The sequence below is a fragment of the Thalassophryne amazonica genome, chromosome 1 (genome assembly GCF_902500255.1).
Source record: "Thalassophryne amazonica chromosome 1, fThaAma1.1, whole genome shotgun sequence".
NCBI classification, from domain to species: Eukaryota; Metazoa; Chordata; class Actinopteri; order Batrachoidiformes; family Batrachoididae; genus Thalassophryne; species Thalassophryne amazonica.
Window position 1 is genome coordinate 163,670,498 of NC_047103.1, and position 15,856 is coordinate 163,686,353.

General features: G+C 42.2%; 1 protein-coding gene across 1 annotated transcript in view; it reads left to right on the forward strand.

Moving 5' to 3' along the window:
* The first annotated feature begins 658 nt into the window (after window positions 1-658).
* Window positions 659-15,856, forward strand: part of LOC117517358 (putative methyltransferase DDB_G0268948) — a 51,304-nt gene continuing 36,106 nt past the window's right edge. The window contains exons 1-2 of the mRNA XM_034178371.1: window positions 659-818; window positions 11,178-11,338. Of these exons, the coding sequence (XP_034034262.1) occupies window positions 711-818; window positions 11,178-11,338 (269 nt within the window). The 5' untranslated portion in view covers window positions 659-710. The remainder of the gene's footprint in view (window positions 819-11,177; window positions 11,339-15,856) is intronic.

Here is a 15,856-nt window from a genome sequence, read left to right on the forward strand (position 1 = left end):
TGCAATATGAAGCGCCTTGGGGCAACTGTTTTGTTGTGGTTTTGGCGCTATATAAATTTGATTTGTAAAACATTTCACCCTTTTTTCAACAATATTATTGGAAAGAACACTGACCGTCTGAGTTTTAGAATGTATGCTTTATTACATTCATTAAAGTCACACACAGAGAAAAAAAAACAATTGTTCATGTTATAAACACAACATACATGAAGGAAAAAAGTATATGTTCACGTACAAAACTGGAAAACTCTCAGTAATACATCTCCCCCGCATTTACGGTTTATTTCAGTATTCAGCTGTAAAAGTGTAGGAACAATCTCCCCTCTGGGCAGTTCCATCTGTTTCACGCGGCACGCTATCACATCCACAAACAGAGTGGGGAGGGCTTAGGGGCGGGGCTTAGGGGCGGGACATAGTGACGTAATCAATTCTGATTGGCTGTGACGTCATAAGGGGCGGGATTAGGGGCGGGACTAGGGGAGGGCTTGGGGGCGGGACATAGTGACGTCATTGATTCTGATTGGCTGTGACATCATAAGGGGCGGGATTAGGGGCGGGGCTTAGTGACATAGTCGATTCTGATTGGCTGACAGGGCCATAAATAAGTTTTAGACAAAAGGTGGGTCAGTATTCTCTCTAATGTGTAACATTTGTTGCATCACTTCATTGGTGGAATCAGGACGTTCTTGTTGCTTCACCGTCTCTGAACGATGGCTGTTCGACTGTTTGAAGGGAAAGAACATGCAGCTGCTTACTTTCAGTACCGACCAACACCAGATGAATTAATCCCTGTGATTATAGGATACATGGAAGAAAAGGTGAGTGTGTCACTGACTGATTAACATTCAAGTGTCAGTTTGTATTTTTCAGACAGATAGTCATGGGAATGGTGTCGGGTTTAGAATACTGTATCTTTGATAAGAGGAAGAGACAACCAGGCAATAAAACAAGTGAGAGATAGAATTCAATTTAAGCTCGCGAGGAGTGCAGTCAGGCTGTACACCAAAGCTACACTAAAGTCTGGCCTGCGCTCCCGCTCTTTTTATTTAGGACTTCCCTACATACATGGGCGGTACAGCTCCTGAGGGGAAGAGTGATAGCGCGTGAGCTGTTGCCGCAGAACTGCTGATTGCACAATACATTCAGGACGTTCAGAACCTTTTTAATCTTGGGCTCGATTAAGATGTCTTTAAGACATCTAACAATTAATCACACTTCTTCTGACACAAGGACTAATGTATCATAATCACACTGTGGTTGGAACATTCAATTCTCTATTCTTTATCTTACTGCTCAGCTTCGGCTGCGTCCTGCATGAGTCATCTTCACATGTCCTAAAAAGATCTTAGCGTGCACACAGAGATACCACAACTTGCAGAAACACATCATGTCACATATCTTAAGTAACCTTCACCCATCACATCAGTACAATACACTTTATCAGAGCAGAGAGAACTACATTCTACCAGAGCAGAGAACACAAAACATGCATGATAAAATAAAACAGTGTATCTACAGAATAACTCCAACATTTCCTCTCTGTTTATCATGCATTCCAACGGTATTACATCTTCACCTAAAAGTAAACAATTGTTACTAAGCAACCACTTCTTATTCAGATTTTCAGCTGCAGGGTCATTAAACAATGGTAAGAATACATTTACACTCGTGAGGTCTTATCGTTGGTGTTGAGGTCATCGTCAGGTTCACCATAATCACCTGGATCAGGGAACAGATCTGGAAGATAGTGGTCGTAGTTGTCTTCTTCATCAGTCCTCATTATCGTCATCTTCTGGATGGTTACCCAGAAGGGGGTATGCCTGAGCTGAATCTTGTCTGGGCTGGTGAGATAGCAGTGGTTATCATTCTATTGACTAGACCACGTAGACAAGGAATACAACAGCATCCACACAAGGTCAGAATTGCAGCAAAAACTGCTATAGATATAAGCGCAGAGGAGACCAAAGTGCGATACTTCCCAAACACGTCCAGCCACGAGTCCCAGAATTCGGCATTAACGCCGCTGTGATCCTTCATCTTCTTGTTCAGTGTCCGCAGGCCCTCAATGGCCTGGGTCAGGCTTCCATCGGCTGCTGTGTTGTTCGGTATGAATGTGCAACACTGTTCTCCAAACATTGCACAGACTCCTCCTTTCTCAGTGAGCAGCATGTCCAGGGCTATGCGGTTCTGGAAGGCCATCAGTGAGGTGGCTGCCAGTTGGGAATGTACCGCTTTAAGACCTTCCTCTGTCCAATTTCCTAATTTCTGCACGTTGTAGTGGATGTAGTTTATTCTGTCTACGTTCTTATTAATTGAACACCACCAACAGATGGAGGATTCAAATCCAGCTGCTATCTGATCAGCCAGTTTGTACTCATCAGGCACTCCTCTGGGGACTCCTATTGCGTCAATATATACTCAACAAAAATATAAACGCAACACTTTTGGTTTTGCTCCCATTTTGTATGAGATGAACTCAAAGATCTAAAACTTTTTCCACATACACAATATCACCATTTCCCTCAAATATTGTTCACAAACCAGTCCAAATCTGTGATAGTGAGCACTTCTCCTTTGCTGTGATAATCCATCCCACCTCACAGGTTGTGCCATACCAAGATGCTGATTAGACACCATGATTAGTGCACAGGTGTGCCTTAGACTGCCCACAATAAAAGGCCACTCTGAAAGGTGCAGTTTTTGTTTTATTGGGGGGGATACCAGTCAGTATCTGGTGTGACCACCATTTGCCTCATGCAGTGCAACACATCTCCTTCGCATCATCCGTGAAGAGAACACCTCTCCAGTGTGCCAAACGCCAGCGAATGTGAGCATTTGCCCACTCAAGTCGCTTACGACGACGAACTGGAGTCAGGTCGAGACCCCGATGAGGACGACGAGCATGCAGATGAGCTTCCCTGAGACGGTTTCTGACAGTTTGTGCAGATATTCTTTGGTTATGACAACCAATTGTTTCAGCAGCTGTCCGAGTGGCTGGTCTCAGACGATCTTGGAGGTGAACGTGCTGGATGTGGAGGTCCTGGGCTGGTGTGGTTACACGTGGTCTGCGGTTGTGAGGCTGGTTGGATGTACTGCCAAATTGTCTGAAAACGACTTTGGAGACGGCTTATGGTAGAGAAATGAACATTCAATACACGAGCAACAGCTCTGGTTGACATTCCTGCTGTCAGCATGCCAATTGCACACTCCCTCAAATCTTGCGACATCTGTGAGATTGTGCTGTGTGATAAAACTGCACCTTTCAGAGTGGCCTTTTATTGTGGACAGTCTAAGGCACACCTGTGAGGTGGGATGGATTATCTCAGCAAGGAGAAGTGCTCACTATCACAGATTTAGACTGGTTTGTGAACAATATTTGAGGGAAATGGTGATATTGTGTATGTGGAAAAAGTTTTAGATCTTTGAGTTCATCTCATACAAATGGAGCAAAACCAAAAGTGCTGCGTTTATATTTTTGTTGAGTATATGTTGGCTCTCCCTCTCCTTTCCAATCTCTTTTTACTCTATGCCAATTTTCAGGCACCACAGACTTTAGGTGCGTCAACAAGTCCTTGGCTAAAATGGGAATGGCTTTTTCCTGGGAGGAGTAGGGACACTAAAGCACAGTAGCCTGACACATTCCTAGGCAATCTGTCAAAAATTCTATTATCTCCACACCACCACCACACGTCACTTCGGCTGACTGGTATAAATGAACCGTTTATCTGTATTATTCGACTACACCACTTGTCTTATTACATTTTCAGCTAAAGCTTCATAGGCTAAGAGTGTGTTAACTCATCACGTCAACAGTTCAAGCTTTCAATATCATCATAATTCTCAACACAGTCATTATAGTTTTCTCCACTAAGGTCTGACTGTTTCAATGCTTGATATTTTGGCATAGTTTGTTGGAAAGCCAGATTACACTGTACAAATGTATTTGACACCATTTTGCCAACCATTGTTTTGATATAAGGGATCACACAACACATGCAAAGTCCAATCAGAATTAGGACTATAATAACTGGTGTCACCATTTTCAATAGTAACTGCCACCATGGTCCTGAAGTCAACCAGGACCAGGGATTCCACCGGTTCACGGCTAGGGTGTCTTTATGCATTGCATCACAAAGTTTATTCAGCTCTTCCAATGCGTCCTGCACATCCACTGAATGAATGGAGTCTGGGATGAAAGTACAGCATGTTGTGTTCAGCAGAACACAAACTCCTCCCTGTGAACCAGTAAGCAAGTCTAAAACCATGCGATTTTGCATCACATGGTACGTAAAGCATCTATTTCAGTGTTTGAGCTGCTACTATTTTCTCAGTTACATTCATGAACAGACCCAATCGATAATTCAGAGTTTCAATCATTAATGATTTTTTTTTTTTCCACTCCTATCCAGGGGAACAATGAATGTGATATTTTATCTCCTACAGACCACAATTTTTTGGTCCTTTGGTACATCCGAGCCCCACATGTGATCATGTGGTAACACATCTGGGTATATCAATCTCCTCCGTCTGGTGCTGCCATTCTTCTCTGTGGAGGTCCTTGGCACTACCACATATGTATGGTCAGTCACCTGGGTAGGTGCACACACACACCCAATTTGGTGGGAGACTCATGTACAGTCTGGAACCACAAGCCAATAGATGGTCATCATACACCGGAGTACCATTTACAGGTGGTAGCAAAAACTTACTAACATAAGCACATGCTTCATCCGTTCCCCATGGACAGGAGCCTGTATAATTACATCCCGTCCAATGTGATGAAGATAAGTACCATCCACATATTATGTTTTGGTTAGGCTTAAATATTTGATAAAACATACGTTTGGGTACACAGACGTTTCTTAATTTTACCTACAGTTTTATTCCCTGTCCCGTAAAAGCAAATCGGGAATGGGCCGTTGTGATGACAATTTAACGTGATGATATTTTTGCATTTCCCTTCAGTCTAGTCAATGGAGCAGCACTTGGGCACGCTTGTACGTCCTCTGTTGAAATCCCTATCATATAAGTGGTTGCGCTGAGGCAAGTGGTGTTACATCTTATCAGATTTGCTGAGAACTGCTGCCCCCGAAATACAGTTTGATTATGCATCCGTATGATAAGACATTCTGTCACCCTAGCAGGGTACGGTTTAGCCGTCAGAGCTGGGTGTGTTGAGGATATAGGCATTTGCGAACAAACATAACAATTAGTAAACGTAATTCCATAGCCAATAAATGAACATCTCTGTACCACAAATTAGTATGGTATATATGAGGGGTCCATCTGTCTCATTCACATTATGAATAAACCTCTTCTGACGTTGCTTCCGTTTGTTCTCTGGCTCGGTCCACAGTGAGCTGCAATTCTTGGGTCAACCACCAGGCCAGGAATCCGAGGAGCACAAAACACACTAAGATCACAACGCAACCGGCTGCCCTACCAACAGTCCGGCAGCGGCGGCGTGAGCACGCCGCTCCGGGTCTGCTGTAGTTCAGTCATGATTGCTAGGATACAGTGTTGTTAACCAACCTCACCTAATAGTGCAAGGATCTCCTCTGCTTCACTGGCATTGAGACAATCTATTGCTAATTAAATAGACTCCTTTGTAGCCAGGACTTCCCTTACACTGTGGAGGCAGCCAACACACGCTGTATCTTACAGTGACTTAGAATGTATCCATGTTGATCTCTCCGCTATCTTTACTGCAGTTGGTGTTGTTAACAGCACTTGGTATGGACCTTCCCAACGAGGACTGGACCAGTTCTTCCTCTTAATCACTCTGATGAAAACCCAGTCTCCTGGCTGGACTACTGGAAGGCCGTCCTGTGGAAGATCAAATTATTCGGCAGTAAATGTGTTTAAGTTATCTCTTTCTGTGTTAATGTCTTTTTCATAAAATCTGCTAATGTTTGTTCCTCATCTGCGTTTTAGTATCCCATGTCAAAAATTGGTAGACGAATATGGTTGTCCATAAAGTATCTCAAATGGTTGTAAACCTGATGGTGTTGGTGTTATTCTCATATACAATTTTTACTAGGTCCAAACATTCAATCCAGGTTCGTTTTGTCTCTTCTATACATTTCCTTAATCTTATTTTATTGTGCCCTTTGTCCTTTCCACTAATCCTGCACTTTGTGGGTGGTAAGCACAATGATGTTTTAACTTAATTTTCATGTTGTTCTGCTACTCTTTGTACAACATCATTTACAAAATGTTTTCCATTATCACTGTACAATGTCTCTGGTATTCCATAATACGGAATAATTGTCTTACACAGTGCTTTTGCTACTGTTAAAGCATCTGCTTTTTGTGATGGAACAATTTCTATCTACCATTTTGAAAAGGCTCAATTCATACTAGACAGTATTGATAAGGTCCACATCGATTTAGTTCAATAAAGTCCATATGAACAATTGAAAAGGATACTGTGGTTTGGGAATTGCCCTCTCTGGGGTCTTATACTTCCCTGTGGTTGTGTTTCAATCAGGTAACACAGGCTTTACAAAAATTTTTGGAGTATAAATTAAATCCATAGTAGTAAGTATGGTCTACCATATATACCATCCCCCTGTCGACACACCCAGTGTCGCAATTGCAGCTGCTTTGAATAAGCTTTTGGGTAGGATGGGTTTGTTATGTATACAATAAAGTCCTTTGGGGTTTGGGTTGCCCCATTTTTCCAACCACAAATGTGTTCCTGCGCTGGTGCCTGTTTTTGCATATCCAATAAAGGTCAGAATCTATTAATGGTTCATTGTCTGTCTGGCAGGCGATAAGAATGTATCCAACGTTTGGAATAATATCCAACTGGTTTATTTTTATTACCATGTTGTTGTAGCAAGACTGCACACATGAATCCCTGTTTTGTGTCCTCCATGAGAGTGAATGGCTTGGCATAATTGGGCAGAGATAATACTGTGGAACTCACAAGTTCTTGTTTAAGAGCTGTAAACTGTTCTTCAGCTTCTTTATTCCACTGTATTTTGTCAGTCATATCCATTGGTATAGAGTGTATTAAATCCTGCAATTTCTGCACCATCTCTGCATAACATGGAATCCAGGCTCTGCAATAATTACAGATACCTAGAAAAGTCATCATTTCCTTTTTCTGCTTCAGGTTTTAACGGATATTGTTTGATCCGTGGTCTCCAATCAGATCGTGGCTTAATTTTGACTGGCGGAATATTTTTCAACAGTCCTACATCTGTGGGTGCCTTCACCCAGAGATGAGGAGGCAGTTTGGCCAATAAAGTCTCATCTTCCTGTGTCAACAACACAGATGTTGTTAATTTCAATCATCCAGCTCTACTTCATGTATCACCGGTGTCGGTCCAAGCACTTACAAACTTGTATTTCCGATACAGCCTGTGGATGGTACTGAAATCCACACCGACACTGCATCTGCTTCATGCCAATCAGTTGCTTCCTCAGCTATTTTAACAATTCTTCCAAGGTCCTTCCAGGACTGAGTGTCTGCCCTTATCAGTGAAATATGCGGCACAGCCTCAGGTTTTCCTCTGTACCATTTGTCTGCACTTTGGGTCAGCACTACACTACACACAGAGGTGGTTTTCTGTCTGTGTATAGGTGTGCTCCTGTCTGAAATTCTGATGGAATTTTCAGAAATCCTGCTCCATACCTTTCATCCTTTCTGGAGTGATATGCATAGTTATGTGTAGATCTTTAGGTGACATCATTACTACATGTTCTCTGTTTTCACAGGTCATCAGACCTTCCTCCATAATTGTTCAGTTTGTCTCAACTACTCCGACAGAATCCAAGGATACTGCCAGGCCTGGGCCAAATTTGTATACAGTAGCGGGCTGCTTTTTTGTTTTCAGATTTCTTCTGCGTGTAGGCGTGGTCTACATACTCTTGTAACCCAGCTGTTGGGAGCGTTATCATGTGTTTTGTCTACCCATGCTCGGATATCTGATCTGGAAGTGGCATGGAGTGCATTTTTTCATTGTTGTTCATACACGCTATCATTTTTCAGTGGTAGAAGACCACTGTGCACTTTAAAAAACTTTTTCCATTCGATTTCGATAGTCTTCGAATGGTTCATCATCTTTCTGTTTTGTGCGATTTATTTCTGTGTAATTTGACTTCTGCTGGTATTTCTGCTTAATTCTCAGCAATAGTGCGGCAATCGATCTTCCAATTCCCTGACTATCATGGGTTAATGGAGTGTGGTCTGCCTCTGCAGGATCCCAATCTCCTTTTACATCAGCCCAATCCTTTGTCACAGTTTGCCATTATGACTTGTTGAACTTCATCCCCTCTAAGATTGTAGGATTTAACCAAAGCGGTTATGTCAATAATGTACTGGGCTACATCTTCTCGTGGCGGGAGTTACACCTTCCACAGCTGCCTTAACGTCTGCTTGTGTCCAAGTTCGGTACACAAGAATAGTTCTTGGTCCTAAAGTATGTGGATTTGCCACATGAATCATTGGATAGACTCCTGATCCACCTGGTTCCTGATCAGCCGGTGGTGCTGATGGTCCGGTTGTTTTTCTTCATCTTTTGGTGTTTTGGATCGTGTTCTCATGACGTGTTGTGTAGGGTCTACATATGATGGGGGTTGTCCCTGTGGTAAATCTGGATAGAGTTTATTCTCCTTTATTTCAGCTTCTGGCTGACTGTGTTTTGTAGTATCCAATTTTACTACCATTTCTACTTTTGGAGCCGCAGGCCCTGTCTCATTATCTTTCTTGTCTGTGAAACATCACGTCCCCTGTTCCTTCTTATCATTTACTGTTTCTTTCTGTCTTTCCTTTCCTTCTCTAAGGCCCTTCTTTCGTTTCTCAACTTCTCTTTCCCATGCTACAATTCACCTTGACCTTCTTTTTTTTTTTTTTTTTTACTTGTTCCACACTTCTTCTCAATACTGTTCTTTAGTTTAGTTAATGACTCTTTCTGCAGGCATCCATCAAATCCATGATCTTTATCCACTATCTAAGTGTTTTATTGAATTTGGATCAATTTTATTCATGTATATCCAATCTTTTGTTTTTAGAGCGTCCCGGGACTTAGGTCTCTCATTTTTACTGTTAGATTTTCCCATTTTGTGTTTTCAGAACGTTTAGACCAGTGATGTTTTGCCCCTATAGGGTCCTAATCCACTGGTGTTGTTACAATCACAGGGTAGTAATCAACTATTCTGAGAAGTGCATTCCCTTTCGCCACCCCGGAGGGCACAGGAAGGCCTTGCCTTTGCTTCTTCTCAAAACTTACTACTTACTTTCCTGTGAGATTTTCATAGAGGGGAGTCGAAGTGACTCCACACTCTCACTCAGTCACCTTTATTACACTCACACACAGTTATTTTATTTACACAACTACATAGAAATAACGTACGCGTATTCTTAGGCCAGGGGACGCTCGACCCTCACGTGGAATTTAACTAATGTCCTGCATTAGGGACTCCACCATCCCTGCGAGGTTAACTGCCTTTTCACTGTGCACTTATTTCCCTGTTTTAACCGTGCTTTCTGTCACTATTTCACTATTTCAACATTTCTATTTTACGCAGCGGTTTAAATCCCCTGTGGGATCTTGAGCATATTTGATACTTCAGATGTGTGTGTTTGTATCTGTAGTCTAGACTCACTGACTGCATCAGTTGCTACAGACATTGTGGCAAAATTCATAATGCTGGAACTTACTGTACGAGGTCTATTAGAAAAGAAACCGACAGTTTTCTAAAAAAAAAAACTATATGGATTTGAATCACGTGCGATTACACCAGACATGCTTGAACCCTTGTGCACATGCGTGAGTTTTTTCACGCGTCGGTGACGTCATTCGCCTGTGGGCAGGCTTTGAGTGAGCACTGGTCCAGCCCTCTCGGCTGAAATCCTTTGTCTGAGTCGCTGCTGGAGATGGCGCGTTGCTTTATCAAATTTTTTTCAGGGCCTGTGAGGGATATCCGAGTGGACACTATTCGAGAAATTCTGCTGGTTTTCGGTGAAAAGTTTAACGGCTGATGAGAGGTTGTGGAGTTTCTTTCGCTTTAAGGACAGCTCACAAAGCGGATCGGCGCGGCGCGGACGGAGGTGGCGTCCGTCTGGCTGTTTCGAGCTGAAACTTCCTAATTAAGGCTTAATTCACCCAGGAAGTCATCAGAGAACAGAGAACTTTCAGAAGAAGTCGGCATGAGGAGTTTATGCGGACATTCCACTGTTAAGGAGATTTTGTAATGAAAGAACGTGAGGGCAAATTCGCAGAGTCGGTTCCGTGACGACGACGCAAATCCGTCTGCGCCTGCGACAGGAAAAACCACCTCCGTGTTGAAAAGCATTTGTAAAAACTCAGGCGACTTTTGATGGCTTTCAACAAGTGAGTATCTGAGAATTGTTTAACAGCTTGGGCATGTTCCAACTTGTCCGTTAATGTTCCACGGAGGTTGTTTTCCTGTCGCGACCCCCAGCGGTCAGGTCCGGCCCGACATGCGAATCTGCCAGCACGTTCTTTCATTACAAAATCTCCTTTAACAGTGGAATGTCCGCATAAACTCCTCATGCCGACTTCTTCTGAAAGTTCTCTGTTCTCTGACGACGACCTGGGTCAACAGAGCCTGAAATGTGGAAGTTTTCAGCTTGAAACAGCGAGACGCTGCCGCCTCGGAGCGCAGATCGCCAACAGGCGCCGTGGGCCGTCCTTAAAGCGACACTTACAGACCAAAATCTCTCATCAGCCGTTAAAATTTTTACCGAAAACCAGCTGAATTTATCGAATAGTGTCCACTCAGTTGTGCCTTACAGTTTTTGAAAAAATTTTGATCAAACAAAGCAGCAGTCTCTGAGCCATTCATAAACAATGAAAAAATCGACGAGAGGGTGGGCGACTCCTCACTCAAAGACTGCCCACAGGCGAATGACGTAACCGACGGACGTGAAAAAACTCTTGCATGCCCACGAGGGTTCAAGCATGTCTGATGTAATCACACGTGATTCAAATCCATATGGTTTTTGAAAAAATAATAAGGTCGGATACTTTTCTAACAGACCTTGTATAGTTAATGTAGACATATCACACACAAGAGTAAATGAGTTGCTAAAATTAAATAACATTTGTAATATTCCTGCCCTTGACCCTCAGGGTCAATCAATAAATTGATGTTTGAATAGATCTTTGAATTTTTACAGTATGTGGATATTCATTTCCTTTCAGAAGTCAGATCGGTTCAACCTTGCAGTGGATGTGGGTTGTGGTTCTGGACAAGGCACAAGATTATTGGCCCCTTACTTTACCAAGGTTGTTGGAACAGATATAAGTCCAGCCCAGCTTGAGATGGCAACGACCAACGACAATCCTCCAAATGTCTCGTACAGGTAAAGTGGAAGCCTTTACAAGAATGAATGACCATGTCACTGAAAATATTCTATCTCTGTCATTTTATAGGGAGGTAGAGAGAGAGAGGTTTGAATTGGAAAAAGTTTCAGACGTCTAAGAAATTACTAACTATACACCATTTTTAAGGTAGAACTGAGCACAAACCTGAAACGTACTGTATTGACAAATGTCATTTTCCAGCCCAGTCTCACGTTTTTTGTTTTTTTTTTCATCCCTCCCGTCATGAAATGAGTCAAATTTTCATGACAGGGTTTTTTTGTAACACACTATTACTAACCCTACCTCTACCCCCAACCCTAACCTTAACCATAACCTCACCCTACTCATTCCCCTACCCCTAACCATAACCCCCCCCCCCCCCCCCCCCCCACTGCACTTTTTATTACATGCAGCCGTCACGGAATGAATTAGAATCAATTTGTGCTGCCACAATGAAAATTTTGCACTTTTCGTGACAGTATGACAAACCAAAAGATTAATGTATATTTCGTGCTGCTGAATCACGACAATCCATGAGACTGGGTTGCATTTTCTACGGTATTCCTTCAGTTCCTTCAATACATTCGGTTCATGCTGCTGTCACAATTGAGCTTGACAGCTGTGTAACCACTAGAAAGCTTGTAGCTACTGTGGAGTAAATTTTGCACAAGTATGTAACAACAGCAGGGCGAGAGTCAACAAACTGGGTCGCAGCCTGACCTCAGATAAAAATTAAGCTCAGCAGCCTAGTTTCTGAGAATCTTTCATTCTTACTTGCTAAACAAATACAGTTAGCTATAGGTAGTATGGTCTTGATTCAGATAATAAATGAACAATTACATGGCAAGCAATGAATAGGTACAAAACAGAGTCTTTTTTTTAGAACACAAAATCACAGTGACATAGAGCCCTGTTTTCTACCGGGTGCAGAACAGCCTTCAGCTCGCCACGTGTTGTTAGTATCACACAACCTGAGCTGTGGGTTTCAAACCAAGAACCCACATCCTTAAAGTTGAGATTGTACACAGTAAGCCCTCTCATTAGTGCACTAAAAAACAATTAAAAAACCTCAGTCCTAAAAGTGTATGTGTGCTATTGTGACTGCATGACATACCTTAGGGGACATACCTGCAGGATTTGACCACCAGACTGCTCATCCTTGAGACCAAGGATCTATCAGGTCAGCCAAATTTATATTTGTGTACTTACAAATTGTTTTTTACTTGCGCTTTTCATGCTCTGCATGCTTCTTACCATGTGTGCTGCTATACAATACTGCTGGAACCTCAATTTCCCTGAGGGAGTCAAAGGATTAATAAAGTTCTATCAAACTGAATCTAATCTAATCTAATCTAATCTAATCAAAGAGGAATTTCCCACTAGCCGAGCTAGAAGGAAAACCTTTTGAATCTGGATTTCACCTTGTTACAGTATTTAAACAGTACAATCTTGAGTTGTACACTGCTTATATACACAACAACACTAAATAGAAAATGTGAAACACTCATAGAAAAATGCAAAAAATTCACCATCCTACTTCACCTCAGGGAGCTTTGGTGGCCTTTGTCTTCTGGTGCTCTCTGATAAGTTGTGTGCAGATCTGATAACTGACCAGAAAATCTCTGACTTGAGGTGGCCTAAATAGACATTGTCAGGTTTTGGCCCTGATCAGGGTTATGGTTTTATTTTGCCTCCTTTCATTTACCCACCATGGACCCCGGCTTTGATTCATTGGTTGTTTTATTGTTGTCACATGTTTATTCTCTGTTCTGTTTTGCTTTGCCAATTTGTTTCTTTGCTACTTTTCATACTTTGGCCATGGTTCACTTTCGCTCTTGTTTTGTTCAGACAGTCTGTGTTTTCATTGTTTATCATTTAGTTATCATGTGTTTATTTTGCTGTTCTCATTTCTGTTATCTGTTGTGCTTTAATGTCGGGTTTTGTTTACCACTTAGTCTCTGTTTACTTAGACTTTATTTCTTAGTCTTAGTCAGTTCCAGTTTAGTTTTGTCTTAGTGTTTATTTTCTTATTGTTCCCTGATCAGATCCCATGTTGTCTTTCTTCCATATTTATTATCTAATGATTTGCTTTTTCATTCTCATGTTCATGCTCTGTTCAGGTTCTGTTCATAGTAATATTCTAGTCTGCCCTCGATTTCTGTTTGCTCCTTGTTCTCTGTTTTGCTCATTCCATTGGTTTGTTTTCACTCCATGCTCTTGCACCTGTTCACGTGTCTTTGTCTCTTTCATCACTCCACTTTGTGTAGTCCTTCCTCACTATCTTGCACCACGCACAATCTTCGTCCTCCAGCCACACCCCCTTTCTAGATCATTCACCTGCACTTGCACCTTGTTAACAGCAGCCTCTTTAAACTCCACCCAGCCACCACACCTCTGTCAGTTTGTTGTCTCTGTACACATTCCAGCTCTTGTCTCAGTCCTGATTTTACCTAGCTGTGTTTTTTGAAATCTGTTCTGTGTTTTTGACTGTGCCTTTTGCCTCATCCCTGAAAGCTGGGTTTGCTCATGCCTCTGAACCCTGCTTGACCATGACTGCATTTTTGCCTAGCCTGTTTGTACCTTTGTTCAACCTGTGTACCATACCCGAGCCTGGAATAAAGACGACTTATTTTACACCTGTGCCTGATCTGGGAGTCTGCATGGAGGGTCCATCTTCTTCGGGTGCTGGCACCCTCTCACCATGGTAGACATAAGGAGTATAACTCACTCCAGATGCATTTGTCCTATGCCATGCACCATACTGAAAAAAGAAACGTGAATTAAATATGTATATTGGTTGCACATTATAAGAATGTGTCCAAATAACAGAATTTTCTTGTGTTTGTCAATTAGACAGAAAGTGTTCTTTGGATACACTGGGATCGTAATTTCAGTTTAATATTAAAATTCATCAAGAACAGTGGATTGGTGAAATGAGCTCCTAGCAGAAGTGGTTGAAGCAGGAATTGTAAATGATGTGAAAGATCACTTTGCTAAATATGAGTATATAAATCCTCCTTTCCATTGAGCGGTCTGGGTCAGTATGACATGGTATGGAACGCTTTTTTGTGGTTTTTCATACTCAGATTTCGGGACAAAATAACCGAACTCCAGACAAACGGCAGAAAATGATTTTAGACTCGTGAATGCGGGGGGTGCTGGAAGAACGTACTCATCCCCTTATGAAAAATTAAAAAGTATGAGGCTCTGCTGCAGCGCTATTTAACCTATCAAACAGGGGGAACTCGAATCACGCGTTTCACCCCCGCAAGAGACTCGTGTCGCTAAGCAACCTGAGGAGGAGGGGGTGGAGGAGGAGGAGGTGGATGAGACTGTCACAGAGGTCCTGAAGAATATCCCCTCCAGAGAGCGTAGAAAAGCTGAATATATTATGAGGAAATTATCGGTGGGTGATACGCGCTGGAGTCCGTCGGGGGAATTTATTTACAAGGGGAAAGTCGTGAGGGGGTCTCACGCCATAGATCTTATGAAACATCTCGGATCCTCGTTCAAGAAATCGAGCCCCCCTACAGGCTGGTTGAAGTTCCTCAATATTTTACAGGAGCGGAACATTCCGGTGGCGTGCGTATCAAACCCAAGCCCGCGAGCAGTTTCAGAAGCTTAAAAAAAGGACGCGCTCGCCGGATGAAACCCTTCTTTTAACCGATTCGCCGGCCAGGAAGAAACTTAAGAAAAAAAAGACTTCCAACGCTGGGAAGGTTTCTCACCATAAAAGGAGGGTATCGAATTAAAAACTGACTGGATATTATGATCAAGATTTAAAATACATCGCAGTCAGACACGTTTGTATATTGTTACTAATAAAACACCGACTGAAACTCATCTCCGGCCTTCATCACTTTATTCGCATATGGTTTAAAAACAACTTTCAACACTTCTCTACTTAATAACAATGATGCAAAAATGAAAAACATTAAAGGTATGATCGGGGGTGCATTTTCTACACATCCGGAACATTTTTCACAAAAAACACATAAAAAATCAGAGGTCAAAGCTTCTTTCTACGCTTAAAAACGGGGGTTTAAAGGCTGCAAACGTGATAAAACTTTAAAGGTATGATCAGGAGACCGCTCTCACACATCCATCCCGTTTTCAGGCGAAAAAAAACACATAAAAAAATCAAAGGTCAAGGTCGACGCATCTTCTACGCTTAATAACGGGGGTTTAAATTATGCAAACGCGATAAAACTTTAAAGGTATGATTGGGAGATCATTCTCACACATCCATCCCGTTTTCAGGCGAAAAAACACATAAAAAATCAAAGGTCAAAGGTCGACGCATCTTCTACGCTTAATAACGGGGGTTTAAATTAGGCAAACATGATAAAACTTAAAGGTATGATCGGGAGACCACTCTCCACACATCCATCCCATTTTCAGGCGAAAAAAAACACATAAAAAAAATCAAAGGTCAAAGGTCAACGCATCTTTCTACGCTAATAACGGGGGTTTAAATTATGCAAACGCGATAAAACTTTAAAGGTATGATCGGGAGA